Below are 15741 nucleotides of genomic sequence, written 5' to 3' on the forward strand. Positions count from 1 at the left end.
TTTGCATATCACATCTCTGGGCCTGGCTATTATTAGAACCAGCTAACACAATTTGAGGTTATACAGTCTGGTAGCTTGGGGCACTGGCATTTTAAGTTGTTGATTAAGGGGAAATGAATACGTTTTGGAAGACCAGTGTTTAAAGGGTAGGGTTGATACTTTGGTGTAAAAATTGAGAAACCTGATCCCTGTTTTCATCTGGGTCACAAGCCACCCCACCTGCATGCAGGCGTTTCTGAGCAGGCTCAGGGTTTTCTTGAGGGGGCCACTCTGAGAACACCAAGAAGGGCAGGAAGCTGACTGGGGTTGGTATCCCCCAAGGGAAGCATGGAGCATGTACGGAGAGGGGAGGTGGCGAGGAGACACCAGTGTCAGGGGCAGCCCTGTCCCCGCAGCGTTATCAGACTCCAGGCCAGCTCCAGCCCAGCTCCAGCCCACCCTGAGCTCTTTCTTGAATGGTTCTTTTCAGCACACAGACGGCGAGAACCCACTACAGCTTACTCTAGCTGTGTTCCGGGATCTGTTTAAAAGGATATGAGCTCTTTTTTAACGGATTTGTTAGGGGAGAATAATGTACATGTTCTTGGGAAATTCAAGTGAACCTTGAACTTCTTAGGGAGAACCTACACTGATGGAAAAAAATGGTGACCAGGGGTGTCTCTTTTCTTGCTACTGACTTGATAAACATTTTGGTTAGAGATGCTTTGTTTCTTACAGTCATATTGTTGGATATAGTCACATGTGTTCCCCCATATAAGACTAGAAATGCCAACTTCTTGGTCTCGCAGTTTTGGCAGTGCCTTCAATAGTGCCTGATATGATAAATGTCTTAATGAATGAATGAAAATGAGTAGCTATCTCAGTTTTATCTAGTGATTACTACAAAATTAAAAGAAACCTCTGAAGCAAATGAATATGTCAATGTATGATAATAACTTCTTTTAGGAATATTTCTGTTATATTCTAATGGTCACTCCATTTAGCTGGAATTTTCCTGTTATTCTGTGTGTGTCTGTGTGAATCAGAACATCAAAGCCTCTTTCTTCATTATTTGTGAATTTGACCAGTTAACTTTCCAATTAAGTTTCTGTACTTTTTGGTTAAACTTTTATTACTGCAAAAAGAAATTCTGAATTAAAGACGAAGGAAGTACATTTTCTCATTGATGGCAATAGGTTTTACAGACTTCTGTATTAGAATAATAGCAGTATTTTTGGTAAGATTCGTGTGGCTATGCCCCTATTTCCCCAATGTATCTACAATGGAATGTGAAGTAAGTGATAAAATTACAAACTCTTGTCAGTGGGACCTCACATGTTTTCTTATTCACATTTTACTGGTATTCATTGTGGCTTGATTCATATGTCTAGTTACTTACAGAACCTTTCATTCTGATGTTACTGCTTCTTTAATCGGATTTTACATTTCTTTTTTCTTTTATCCTTCTCTATAGATCTATCAGGTCCAAAAGGTAGGCTCTTCTTTCTTTATTTTCTAACTTGCATGTACTGTTTTTTCCTTGCCAAGGGCCTGGTCACCTTTCAGAAATAACACCTTGCAGTGAAGATACATGGAAGTTCTTACTGTGTTTTACTACTTTGTGTATGAATTTGTTTGAACAAGAATGCCTGCATCCTCATCCTGCCCCACTCAAAGCAACAGTCAGACACATTTCTGTGTACTGAATGCTTTTGTCATCTGCATTTTCCTCAAGAAATGTAAAAATTGTTTCTTTGAGAAGAAAAGTAATTCTAAGGCAAAATAAAATTATATTTCAGAATTTGGATAGCCTTCTGAAATTATGTATTGAAAGAAAAAGATGATTTTATTAGAAAACTTAAAAAATTCCATACAAATTACCACACTTTGAGAGATTATTAGACATTGACTTAAAAATCTGAGTAAAAAGACAGTGATAGTATAAAATGAACCTGCCATTCATCCCTAATGCTCAGAGATCATAAAATAACGTGCCTCTCTGTTTCCTAGTATTTTGTAGAAGCAGCTGAGGTTTAGAAGTAAATACACTGGGCAGGCCCGACACAGAAAATAAAGACAAGCAAGTCAGTGATTCAAGATCTAGCAAAAATGAAGTCAGAAGTGAGCGAGTTCCTTGAGAATTTATAGAATTTGTATACATGGGAGTCTTTCCCATAAATGAATTTAGTTTGATACTTAAAACATCTATGATAGTTTCCTTTTATAAATTTAGTTTCTAGATGAACAACAACTGTATTTTTCTCTTAGAGCGGATGAGAAAATCAGAATAAGATCACTTAATTTCAGAGGTTAGAGCACACAGGCCCTCGGAACGCACGGGCAGTAAATTTAAGAGCCTGTTGTGTTGGATTCCTGTGCCGGCCATGATGACGAATCGCCTTCCCTGCCGGCGCCCTGCACTCTGCATAGCTGCTGTCCCGAAGAGTGCAGAGAAATTTGTTAAGTAGATGCCAGAATCTCTTGTGCTTGACTAGTGTTTCCAGGGCCCAAGTGTAGAAATGGATATTGCAGCTGGAGTTCCTGGTCGTCCTCAGAGAGCCTCGGGAAGAACTGGACAGGTGCAAGGCCAGGCGGGGAGCCCTCCCTGTAACTGACAGCAGGACGCTCTCATCCAAAACCTGGAAGAGGGGCTCTATCTGGTCGTTTCCACTTGCATTCATGCCTTTCTCGTGCTAGGTCACATTATTTTCTTTTCACTGACGTGCCAGGGATACATTGTGAGAACTTTGTCAGAATGTGAATTTGTGTAGAATGTGAAGCTAGAAGGAGCCCCGGAAAAGCGCAGTGGAGGAGCAGAGGCACAGTTTTGTAGTAAAGGTGTGCCCAGGGAAGGGAAGGCTTTCCTCATTGCTGAGATGTCTGGGAAGGAGAGGAGGCGGCGATTGCACCTCCGGCCCAGCCAGCTGCTTTGCGGAACAGTTTCTCTGGAATCCAAGCTATTTCTGAAAGTAGCGCGGCTCCTGCTTCCCTCCGCATGGCTTCCGGCTCGTGGTAGTGATTGACATTTGAAATGTTTGCCCTTCCTGGACTTTGCTGTGCTAGTGCTGCCGGCTAACCCAGGAACTACTAGTTAATTGCACTTGCTGTTACTAGGGGCGTTCTCTCCCCAGGAATGACATGGAAATGCAGTTACAGTAGCCACTTATAAGACCACCCATGAACGAGGTGAAAGATTTTCAGTACTGGTCCTTTGTCATGAAAAGAGCAAGTTAGAGTGTGCAGATATAATGGGCAAAAAGAAATCTATGAAACCAGAAAAACTGACAATACAGATTTCTTTTGGAATTTAAATAATTTTATTGTGAATTTATATAGCCCCCATCCTTCTAAAAACATATTTTGCTTCCCTCTTTCTAGTTAAGCCAAAAAATAAGGGAGGAGTGATGGCATCATATTTTACTTGTGAAAAATCTGGAACTTGACAGGTGCTAACATTAATTGAATGCAAAATAGCTTTAAGCTGATGCATTTCCCTGACATTGAAGTTAAAACATGACTTTGGGATATGTTTGTTTTTATTTCCTTTCTGAATTTATATTCCAAGGGAATAACCTACAGAAAAAGATATGGCTCATGTCCTTTTTGTCTTTTTTGTCCTTTTTGTACTCATGTCCTTTTTGTGTTATTGAATTTTTAAAAGTATTGTTAAATTCTCCCTCCTAATTTCTGCTCTTCCAATTTTCTACTTACCGTCACCTCTAAGAGAAAGAGATAAGACCATCTGAAAACTGCGTATTTTTAAATCTGGCCACCCTTCGAAATGAAACAAAACCAAACATAGCAACAGCATGTTTTTGGTTATTGTAAAACAATTTCAAAAATGGTCTTGTATTTCTAGCACCTGATTTTTTTCTCTTGATTATAAGATTTTAATGTATAAAGAGAAAACTCACATCTGTGTTATAATAATACGGAAGTTTGCTTAGTTGTTTCTTGATTTTCTTACTGGAAATTAAATAAAAAGGAGAGAAGCAAAACCCCATTATTTGGGCCCATGACCTGGCTTCCCACCTACCTTTGGGATTCCCTGAATGAGTGGCAGCAGTAGCCGTTCTGAGTCTGCTTTTCTCATTTTAACTTGGACCACTGAACAAGATAAAAACATGGAAGTGTAAGCTAAAGCAAGCTTGTCCAGCCTGCAGGCCACATGCAGCCCAGAATGGCTGTGAATGCAGCTGAACACAAATCGTAAACTTTTTTAAAACATCATGAAATTTTTTTTGCAATTTTTTTTTTTTAGCTCATCAGCTATCATTAGTGTAGTTTATGTGTGGCCCAAGACACTTCTTCCAGTGTGGTCCAAGGAAGCCAAAAGATTGGACACCCCTGAGCTAACGTCACCTCCAGACATACATAACTTGTGGGTCTGCATATTTTTCTTCTGTACAAAGACCTCTTCTGTAGGTGGCAGTCATCTCTGCGTGCTACAAAGACATCAAAGTCTATGAATTCTCACAGGCCTAGACTCAGCATAGACATCAGGCAGCTAGAACAAGTGTCAGCACGCAGTTTCTCCCCTTCTCCTCTCGGTTTCCCTGAGGTCCCAACACCGGAATGGCTCTGAGCTTTTGCTTCTCTTAGATGGTGTTTTATTCCTTCATCGCGTTTGCTTTGAAGGCATGTGCAGCCTGTCGGAGGGGGCGTGAAGGCTGCTGGGCCGGCTTTACTGTCCTGCTCTCCGCCAAGGCCCTTCACCTGGGGAAGCTTCGTCCTGGGCTCTCTTGCTTTGCTGGGATGGGGTGGGCTGGGAGGATCTCTCTTCACAGCTCACAGCCTGCATGACTGCACGGGTGGTGGTCCCTGTGGAGAAGCCAGGCGTGGTGCTGACTGCTTTGCCTTGGCGTGTTACCTTCACCACATGGCTGGATGGCGGTTTGGAAATGCATGTCAGAACAGTGCCTTAGACAACTGCCTTTTTAAGAAATTTCACTTCTTGCCTAATTTTCTTTCCTTTCTGTCTATAGAAGTATTATGGGCTGGATACAAAATGGGGTGACATCGAGCAGTGGATGGTAGGCCTTGAATATAATTTTGTTTTTACTCTTCCCTCCCCACTTGAATAAGTGTTGAGACTTAAATGGTTTATAATGTAATTCTTATGCAGTTTAACTATGTAGATAGATTCCTATTGCACCATAATTTAATACTGAGAGATTTTCTTCCGGGGATTTCTGCATCTGGTCTCTGATTGTTTACATCCCCAAATGCAGCCTGCTTAGAAACAGTCCTGGTCTTGCCTGTTCAGTAGCCACTGACTGCTGATGTCTCCTAGCCAGCAGTTTGGGGAGGTCTCCACTACCACAGCCACCCTGATCTCCTCAAGCACAGGGCTTTCCACCAGTACTCGGGCTGGGCATGCGCCCCTGGCTTGAGAACTTTCCAGAGAACGTTCCCATTGGCGTCGCAGCTCACCAGGCTCTGGTTGGAACCTGAGAGGTACATTATGCTCCATTTCCTTCACTCATGATTACGACCAGCTGCCCCATCACCCTCATTTAGACTTTATCTGCATTTGCTGTTGGGTTCTCTCTTCATCTTGTCCGCTGTGCCTGCCGAAACCACTGGTCTTTGGTAAGAAAATTCCTTTACCTTCTCAACCTGCTTCCTAGAACAGCCCCTCTGCCTTCCTGTGGATGGAGAGCTAGCCCACCCCTGATGATACTCCTGTCCTGGCTTTCTCAGGAAGCAGCGGCGCCCACATAGGGAGGCTGCGGGAGGGGCACAATCTGTGTGCTTTCCACTGGTCCGGAGAGAGCGTGGCCTGGCCCTTCTCGTTAGTTCCTCTACCTGAGTCCTTCTACCTCTTCCTGTCCCTTTTACTTTATTGCCTGGCCCCGTGGACTTCATCACAGGCTTTTAGCATTTGAGAACCTGGTCACGATGGAAATGTCCTATTAAATGTTCCTTATACATAAAATTATCTGAGGAAAATCCAAAATTATTTCCTAACATCTTACGTACTGGGTATAAAAGAGGTTTGCTCTTCAAATATACAGAGCACACACTTACTCTATTGAAAATATGATTACATTCAGCCTAGGCAAACCATCATTTTAGGCTTACATGACATAAATGTATTTCTGTTAAATCTTAAGACATTTCTGTTCACAGGCATGGTGATATAAAAAAGAGAAAAAAAAGAGAAGAAATATTTAAACAATCTTTAGACATTCTTTGAAGTTGTATCATTGTTTTATATACCACTGAGAAAGAAAAAATGCTAATTATAACTGAGCAACTTGGATTATAAGGTACATCCCCAGCTTCAGAGATGTCCAAGTGTGAAAAACCGTGTGTGTCTTAGAATCCACAATACATAGCAGAAAGAGTGACATCCTTTTCGGATATTCTGTGGAAATGATTTGTCTTCTGTTTCCTGAAGAAAGTAAGGTTCTGAAACAAAGGGGAAAAGTAGATTGATTTAAATGGACCAGATGATAGAGGTTAGAAAAAAATTAAGACCCAGCTTCTGCCCCAAACACTGTTTTTACAACAAAAATGAAGTATGCCAATTATTTTTGTGCTTAAGAACCTCCCACCCCAGAAAAAATCATTTTTCCCCACTGGTTTAATTGAAGCCTTTAAATGAAGGCAAAGAAAATATTGATTTGACATTAGATCAGAACTGCTGTATTATGTCGCAATGGGACTACCTAACCTTTTTTAAAGCACTTTTCCTGTGTCCATCTGTCTCTAACCTTTTCATACTGTTTCCTCCATTGTTAGGAAGACAGTGAGCGCTACTCTCGTAGATCCAGAAGAAACACATCGGTTAGTACCGTGTTCATTCATTACTTGGGCAATTTGATTGAATTCTAATTTATACTTGTAGTGGCTGAAGTATATATAATATATATAAAATCTCTTAATGATGATATCCTCTCTTAAAGAAATTAACTAATACTATTAATGATAGAATACTGATATTATTACCTAAATAAAGACTATGAACTCAGCTTTTAGCATTTTGACCTAAATTTGATAAGGAGAGTGTGTTTGAGAAATTTTTAAGTATTAATATATTCATGACAGCTGTAGTGCTTTTTGTGCCATTGAATACCCATAAATAATTTGCATAGTAATATACACCAATGCTGTGTATTTATATTACCCGTGAGGTAAAGAATACTACTTGGATGAAAATTACTTTTTTTTTTTTTTTGAGACAGAGTCTCGCTTTGTCACCCAGGCTAGAGTGCAGTGGTGCAATTTTGGCTCACTGCAACCTCCACCTCCCAGGTTCAACAATTCTCATGTCTCAGCCTCCCAGGTAGCTGGGACTACAGGCGCCTGCCACCACACCTGACTAATTTTTGTATTTTTGGTAGACACGGAGTTTCCCCATGTTGCCCAATCTGGGCTCGAACTCCTGGGCTCAAGTGATCTGCCCACCTCGGCCTCCCAAAGTGCTGGGATTACAGGCATGAGCCACCATGCCTGGCCCTGAAATTACTTTTTTTTTGAGACGGTATCTTGCTCTGTTGCCCAGGCTAGAGTGTAGTGGTGCAGTCTTGGCTCACTGCAACCTCTGCCTCTTGGGTTCAAGTGATTCTCATGCCTCAGCCTCCTGAGTACCTGGGATTACAGGCACATGCCATGACACCCGGCTAATTTCTGTATTTTTTTGTAGAGACAGGGTTTCACCGTGTTGGCCAGGCTGGTCTCAAACTCCTGACCTCAAGTGATCTGCCCGCCTCGGCCTCCTAAAGTGCTGGGATTACAGGCATGACACCACACCTGGCCCTGAAATTACTTTAAATCCATATTGCCCATAGGCAGACAGAGATCCACAAAGCCCATGCTGTGGAGGACCTAGACTGGTGTCCGCTGAGATGTCCAGGGGCAGCTGGCCCCCCCACTGCTGTGGGTTGGGATCAGTTCCCAGCATCCCCCTGAGACTCGGGCACTGGTTCTTCACGTATGTCGTATGATTACTTCACGGTTGTTCTCGTCCTTTCTTTTAATAGGCTTCTGATGAAGACGAGCGCATGTCAGTGGGTAGTCGTGGAAGCCTGAGGGTCAGTAACCAGAATGATGGAGTTTGCATGGCACAGTTTCTGGTCCAAACCCTTTACTTTCTCATCCCCGCATTCTGATTTCTTCTCCATTATCCCCGTGGTCTGATAGTCAATATTTAACTGATGAGATGCTTACTTAAAATCAAATCAATGGGGGATGTTTCTTCGTTGCTGTAGAGAGATTATTAATATGCATAGGCACGTTGGTTGTTTCTTTCTCCCAAGATGAAGTCGTCTTTTTTTCAATACTTACCCACATCACAAAGCTCCCAAGCCTTGATTAGCCCAATCGTCTCAGCACATTGGTGTTCCACAGGAATGCAAAGGCGCATCTGCCCTTCAGTAAGTCTGTATCCACTGACACCCATGCTCCTGGTAAAATCGGAACCTCTATTAAAGTAGCTGTAAGTTAATTATTATTGAGCAATGTTTTGGCATAGCCACTATAGACTGCCTGCTGAAAACCTGGACCAGGACTGGATCCGTAAGATCTGCCTTCAGCCGCTTTTCCTTGTATTAGTTATAATTAGATCTTTTCACCACTGATAGGCTTAATGGTTAATCAACACAAATATGGACTTTTCCTTAAACATTCCAGAAACCTTAATAATTATACTTGAAAAAAGTGTGAGTTTGGGGGGAAGTAAAATAGAAAAACTATGTTTTGCTCAGTGCTTTAAGTCAGTGAATTAATCTGAGCATGTCAGTTTCTTTTACTACAGGATTGAAATTACATCTCACCGCTAGTAATAAATAAATCTCAAAGCAGCCACTCTGCTTTATTAATCCTTAGGGACCACATAGAGCTGAAGGCTTGTTTCTCTTCACTGTGGCAATTAAATCCTATTACTCCTTGACTTCTTATACATGCACTGAGTGTGCGTGTAATTTGGCCCTTCCTAATGATAAAATGTAGAGGTGAAACATGGTTGCTGTGCTTTGAAGCGACTCTGTCCTTGTCACTGTCCTTGCAGTGCCAAAAGCAGATCCATAGTGATTTTGCCAAAAAACTGTGGTTCAAATGTGAGGCCCCTGTGAGGGTTTCCTTGCTGTTTGAAACCTTCTCCTGAGACGTAGCCTCAGGGATGCCGTTGTAACCGTTACCTTGGGACCCTCTGACACCACTCACCCCAGAAGAGGGAAGATTTATGGATCCAAAATATAATAAATGCAATGCTCAATTAACAAAGTCTGTAGACAAGGCCCAGAGATCACAGCTGTTGAGCAGGCCCAGGAGAAGCTTGAGTCCTTGAAACCAGTGAAGAAAATGCTGTTTCAAGGATGAGGGGGAGTGACCAAGAGAGGAGAAAACTCAGACTTAGCAGCATAGAGGATGTCAGTCACTTTGTCAGGAGAACTTTTAACGGAAATGTTGAGGCCAAAACCTGGTTAATATGGGTTCAAGAGAGAATAGGAGAGAGGCACAGAATCCCAAACTCTGTCTCTCAAAATGCATCATTTTCAGAGCCACACCCTCCTGAAATTGTAGGCAAGATGTGTGCACTTACATTTTCCTGGGAAAAGAATGTTCACTTTCTTAAGATTCTCAGAGGGTCTCCTGACCCTGAAGAGTTGAAAACCATTGCAATATGAACTGGTATTATGGTGTTATGTAACAGCATTCATTTCATTTTCAATGATTTTTAAACAGAAATAAGTTGCATCTTTCTGCTGGACACCACTCTTTGCCAAGATATCAAGTATATTTGTTTTAAGAGCTGAAATGTCCTATAGGAGGTTCACCATTAGGACAGTACATAAGATGGGGAAGAAGTGGATAGAATTTTCATTTTCAGCCACACGACACTTTCCCATCAGGTACTTGATCTAAAGAAATATATTCCTCAGAACTTAAGAACTTGGATCCTGGAGATGAGAGTCAAACCTCCTAATGTTTATAGGCACCAAACAAGCCCAGAGTGGTGAAGAGGCCTGCGTGGGGTCACAGTTCTTAGGAACAAGGCCAGTGCCTGCTGCTCAGGGGCCTGGTGGGCTGCATGCCCTCCGTGTGCTGGGTGCCCTAGGCTCTATGCTTGCCTCTTTGTACCACCGAGCAGGGCACTCCCCAGAGTGAGGACTCGCATCTCGCTCTATTTCTATGCAGGGTCAGTTTCTACTGTTTTTATGTATTTTAATATTGTGAACTTTTTACATCGTTGATTCTCTTATAAGATTGTCACTTTTATTTATTGACTCTGAAAACACAGGCCTTCTTCATTTAACTAGAAAAGATGATAAACCCTTAAAAAGGTGGGGAGGTGATTTATACCATTCTGGCATTTGTGTGGATGCCTCCTCAGAAAATCTAGATTTTGGATATCATAAGTTTTTAATTTTCCTTTTTGAAAAATTGACGACAATGCATCTGTTAACCTTTTCCCTTACATAACTAAAATGGATTACGTAGAAGAGGAAATAAGATTTATCAAACTGTTTCAGGCTTCGTGAATTATAGCAACCTTTGCCATGGAAGTTTATTTAATGCTACTGGATTCTGTGGTAGCTACCATTCTGACATAATTCTTTTTGTAAATCCATATCAGATCCTAGAGATTATGGAAAAATGCATTTTTGTTAAGTTTTTAAAGATTGCTTGTATTTATGTTTTACTTAGCTTTTAAATTTACTTTTGGCAACTCTCTTTTCTGTTGTTTTTTTTTTTCTGCCATCTTTCTTCTGACAGTCGCAGCCTGACTTGGAGTATGGGGGTCCCTACGCCTGGGTGAGATGGTCGGATATACTTTGCTGTGTGACCTTAACTGTGTGGTGTGACACATAATAACCTATGGTATTTCCACGAATCTCATGGGTGCTTTTCTAAAAAGCCAAGCACATCTTTGTCTCCGGTTTTTGCCTGGGGGGCTGTGAGGCCAGGAGGGCAGGCTTACCCTGCGGAGCGAGCAGTCTTCCTCCTGGGGCCTCCAGGGTGCAGCCCTGATCCTGCTGGAGGGGAGGAGACCAGGCATCTGTGCATGAACACTCCCTCACCAGATGGCCTTTGAGCACCAGCTGTTTGCCACGCCTTGTGTTAGCAGCTGTGCATACCAAGATGAAAAAGATAGTGTCTGCCTTCAAGGAACTCAAATCAGATCAAGAATTCCCAAAGCCTCTAAATTTCCTTTAAAAAATTAAATGTAAAGTCATTTTACCTAATGAAAAATCCATTATTTCCCAATCTATATCCATTCAAATTAAACATACAATCTGACTTTTTTTTTTTTTGCCAGAAAGTATTCTTTGAGAAAACTACTTCCAGTAACAAAAACTAAGGCTTTAGACGTAAACTCAAAATTACTTCTTATATGTCTCTGACAGTTTCTGTGCCTTATGCTTTCTAAAAGTCTGTCAATGTTATACTTCAAGGAAGAAAAAGTTCTCCTCAGAAAGCACAGCTCAGCATTAAAGTGATTTGATACTGAAGTTATTGTAGCATATTATGTACTATTTCACCTGAAGGACTTTACCTAAAAGCATTTTGTGCTTCATTTGCTTCAGTGCATTTCAAAATTATTTAGTAAATTCTTGTTTTAAAAATGTATTTTTGTGTTTGCAATTATAATGAATCAATTGTAGCATACATCTGCATAGCATATTTGGTGCCCTGAGCCTCCTGTGGGGCGGCTGTTCTGCTCTTAACAGATACAAGAGCAGAGGCTGGAGTGAGTAGCTCGGGGGTCAGGACAGGGGAAAGCACAAAGACAGGTCATTAGATTGAGAAAGTGCTCTTCACAGAGTATCCGTTACTTACCTACAGAGCACCTCAAGTCGCTCTGGCAGGTGAGGGCATTTCTGTGACACTGTAACTCCAGCAACTCTCCTGTTCTTTAAGGAATTCAATGTATTAGCAACATATTTCTAGATAATTACTCTTTCGATGTTAAATTCAAAGTAAATTTTTTAAGAGCTGGCCCCCAGTGGGTTAAATGTGTATGTTAGCAATGGTCTGGAACACATTTTGGATTTCTTTTTCGGTCTTAATTCTGTTTTAAAATTCAATAGAATGCATCAGGGATCGAACTCAAGAGTTTTGACGTCGCCTTCCTTGTTTCCTTTTCCATCTCTAATGCCCTTTACATGTGCTCTGTCTTTTGACTCATGTAGAAAAGACATCTAACATTATTCATCCAAAAAGTTGGCAGTGGACTTTTGCATGGTCCCATGGGAAGGTCACAGACGCTTTGATAACACTGCGTGGTAGCCATTAGCATTCGGACTAGTCACAAGTTACCATTTTCATAGGGCGTTTACCCTTGTATCTTATTTATCCTGTATTAGAACATACTAACTTATATACGTCCTCTTTATTTTATTCTCTCTTATGGCAGTGTTTCTGGAGAGCTTGTTAGAATGCATGTTCCTGAGCCCTTTCTGTAGGTATCCTGATTCCCTAGGCAGGGGCCCATGCTTGTGGGAAGCATGCCAGGTGACCAGGAAGCAGGTGTGAGACCCAGCCTGGGAGCATGGAACCAGCAAAGTGAACAAGCTTGTGTACCACTTAAAGCCACACAGTACAATAGAGCGAAGCTTGTTGAACATCAGAGACCCAACTTAAGAAGTATTATGCTGCCTATGGGCTTTTTGTTCTAATATTGTTCAGTAAACTGTCAATGCCCCTTGCCCTCTTATGCCACATAAAAACAGCCCCACCCATCTAAATACAACACAAAAAAACACCATCCAAGAGGAGAAAGTTAGCAGTGTTCTTTAAGAAGGTCAAAGTACTTCTCCCTATGGAGGTATAGTCAACAAGATCCTATAGATTTGGGAATACATTCTAGGAACATAGCCCACGCATAGGTTCCTTATGATAGAATTCCATTACCACAGACCTGGTCATGGAAATTGCTTTGCAGGCTTTCCTGCAAAGTAACAGTTTTTCCCAGGTTTTCATAGAAGGCTGTAAGTGGAAAGATGACAAATGAGAGGATACTGTCATGCTTCCAGCTTGCCCAGCCTTCTGCTCCATCGCTGCAGGCTGAGCTGGAGAACTACAGTGCAAAGGACAGGGTTCCGCCGCAGCGCTGTGTGTTTCATAAGCAGCAGTGGAGAGCCAGAGGCCTTGCTTATGTCATACATTTCTCTTCCTCATTTGTTAGTAAAGTCAAAGTCATCTAAAGTTGATTAACATTAGCCTTCATTATTATATTAATTTCTTCTGGAATCTAGTTTCTGAGGAGATGACAAGGGATTGAGATCTAAAATTTGCAAGTCCTTGACATGCATTTTCATGTCAAATAATCTTGTTGCTGAAGACATGAAAGGAAATTAGTCTGAGTGAAACTCTTGCCAATCTCCAAAGATTTTTACTATTAAATTTATTTCAGAAATGTTTTAATGTTACAGAGTTCTCAAATTTAATGTGGAAGGATTTCTACACTCCTTTTGTTTCAAAACTTCAAATTGATTTCTTGATTTGTTTTGAGTTACAGCAAAGATAAATATATAGTTTGATAGTCAAAGTTTTATGAATCTGGATTTATAATCTGTCTGGAAATTCAATTTTTTTTTTCTACTTTAATGTCATGGCAAAATATGTGCTATACAGCACCTGTCCCCAGAATAAGGAACCATGTTTAGCACCTCCCATATGCCAGGCCCCTTCCACGTGGATTCACGTATCTGCCCAGTCAGCAGGTGCTTCATGAGGGCACTGTTCTAGGTGCTTGAGATACTCATTTTCATCTCGTTTAATCCTCACGATGGCTTCGTAATGTATTTATTATTATGCACATTTTCACGGCTGAGAAAGCGGATGTTCAAGTGGATTAAATAATTACTTAAGGTCACATGACGGAGCTTCTGTCTGGAATTTGGACTCATGCCCAGGACCTGATGGCGTCTCCTTCCATTTTTACCAGTTGTGTAGACTGCTCCTCCTTTTTCTGTCCCAAGAGCTGGTTTTGTCTCTGATGCTTGACAGCTCTATTGTGAATCAGCAGAGATTTCCTTATAGATGAATTAAGGGACATTTCGAAAGCCCATGCTTTGACTTAAGGGAACCTGGGCTGGGAACCAAGAAGAGAGGGATGATAGGCATGCACTTAATAGAATCATTCTCCTTTATTCTGGAGGACACATTATGAAATTATTAAATATGTGTTCAGATTTCATTTTGAAAAATAAAGTAGGAGGGCTGGATGAATGAAAGACTAGTATAGAGGATATACCCCACGATGAACTTTTGCATTTAACTATAGATTGACTAGAAATGATTTCTGAGGCCGGGCGTGATGGCTCATGCCTGTAATCCCAGCACTTTGGGAGGCCGAGGCGGGCGGATCACGAGGTCAGGAGTTCGAGACCAGCCTGACCAACATGATGAAACCCTGTCTCTACTAAAAATGCAAAAATTAGCCGGGCGTGGTGACGCACGCCTGTAATCCCAGCTACTCGGGAGGCTGAGGCAGGAGAATCACTTGAACCAGGGAGGCAGAGGTTGCAGTGGGCTGAGCTCGCACTACTGCACTGCAGCCTGGGCGACAGAGCAAGACTCCGTCTCAAAAAAAAAAAAAAAAAGAAATGATCTCTGAATCTTCTGAATTATGGCCCATAGCATCACAACGTGCCATAATTTTCAAAGACCCTCCCTGAACCAGGAACTGAAAACTCATTGACTCAGGCTGAATCACCACCCGTCGGCCTGGCATGTGGCTTCTCGCAAGCAGAATGTCCACAGTGCCACCATAAAACCAGAAACAGAGAGCCTGACGAGATGGCCACACCAAGCCCAAATGTTCCACCCCGCGGAGGGACTTGGTGCCACTTTAAAACTAAGAGTGGCATGTGACATGAAGCCTACTGACTTGGTTAGCTTGACTGCTGTTCCCTCCTGAGCTGCGGGGAGCGGACGGGGGCAGGGATGCAGTTTGGGAGCTGCCAGGACTTACACTGTCCTGGGCTGCTCATTCATCCGCTCCACCAAGAAAGGTCACCCTATACCTGGCTGGTTAGTCCCTGCTGATTTGTACCTGTGAATTCATTTGTGTACTGATGTCAGTTTTTCTCTTTTCTTCATTGAAACAGACAAATGGTTATGATGGAGAATTGTATGGATCACAGTCCCTGAATAGAAGATCTGGCAGGGTTAGTATAGTAAATTTGCATGGCTCAAAATTCAAATAGGTTGTTTCAAAGCTTCTAGAACTAAAAACTAATTGCTAAATTTAAATTTAGCTTCTTTGCTGTTTTTAAATGTTAAAATGGGTCTGTCTTTTTTTTCCTAGCACATGATGGAATGAAAGATAATGTTTTTCAACTAGCAAACATTCTGAGAATGTTAGCCCTCCAACATTCTGATTGTTAGTATAAGGGGTAGATATTGATAAGAATCTCAAGTTTTAAAAGATCTGAAATTAAAGATTAACTCTTTCATTACTGTATTCCCCTGGGTGTATGTATATAATGTGTGTATTAAGTATATTCAGCTTTCAAAGATATTAAATCTAACATTTTCGCAGTCTCCACATCTGTCATTTGTAATTTTAATGTTTACCTTAAAGGCATGTGTACAAGAACCTGTATTTTTCTGGAGAGGAAAAGGAGAATAAAACAATGCAGATGCTTGGAAGGCTCCCAATTAAGGGGTGGGAGGCAGGAAGGAGCTGGTGGAAGGAAAGGGTGATGCTCTAGGGGGAGAGAGAGAGAGTGGTGCCAGTGGCAGGGGCATTAGGGAGGCCGGGGGGTGGGGTGGGGAGGGCTTTGGATTAATCAAGGACGGGAGGTC

The 15741-nt window shown here is 41.7% G+C and overlaps 1 protein-coding gene across 50 annotated transcripts in view; it reads left to right on the forward strand.

Annotated features, from left to right (window-relative positions):
- The window catches only part of LRRFIP1 (LRR binding FLII interacting protein 1), a 158683-nt gene that overhangs the window by 90969 nt on the left and 51973 nt on the right, over positions 1-15741 (forward strand). For 15 of the 50 annotated variants that reach the window (XM_054550036.2, XM_054550042.2, XM_054550046.2 and 12 more), the window contains exons 3-7: positions 1454-1471; positions 4965-5012; positions 6727-6771; positions 7968-8018; positions 15042-15101. In XM_054550036.2, coding sequence (XP_054406011.1) covers positions 1454-1471; positions 4965-5012; positions 6727-6771; positions 7968-8018; positions 15042-15101 — 222 coding nt within the window. Of the gene's footprint in view, positions 1-1453; positions 1472-4964; positions 5013-6726; positions 6772-7967; positions 8019-10701; positions 10741-15041; positions 15102-15741 lie in introns of all 50 variants that reach the window. The other 35 variants (XM_063713186.1, XM_063713164.1, XM_063713172.1 and 32 more) reach the window with 7 other exon arrangements.

Source organism: Pongo abelii, chromosome 11, assembly GCF_028885655.2.
Source record: "Pongo abelii isolate AG06213 chromosome 11, NHGRI_mPonAbe1-v2.0_pri, whole genome shotgun sequence".
NCBI classification, from domain to species: domain Eukaryota; kingdom Metazoa; phylum Chordata; class Mammalia; order Primates; family Hominidae; genus Pongo; species Pongo abelii.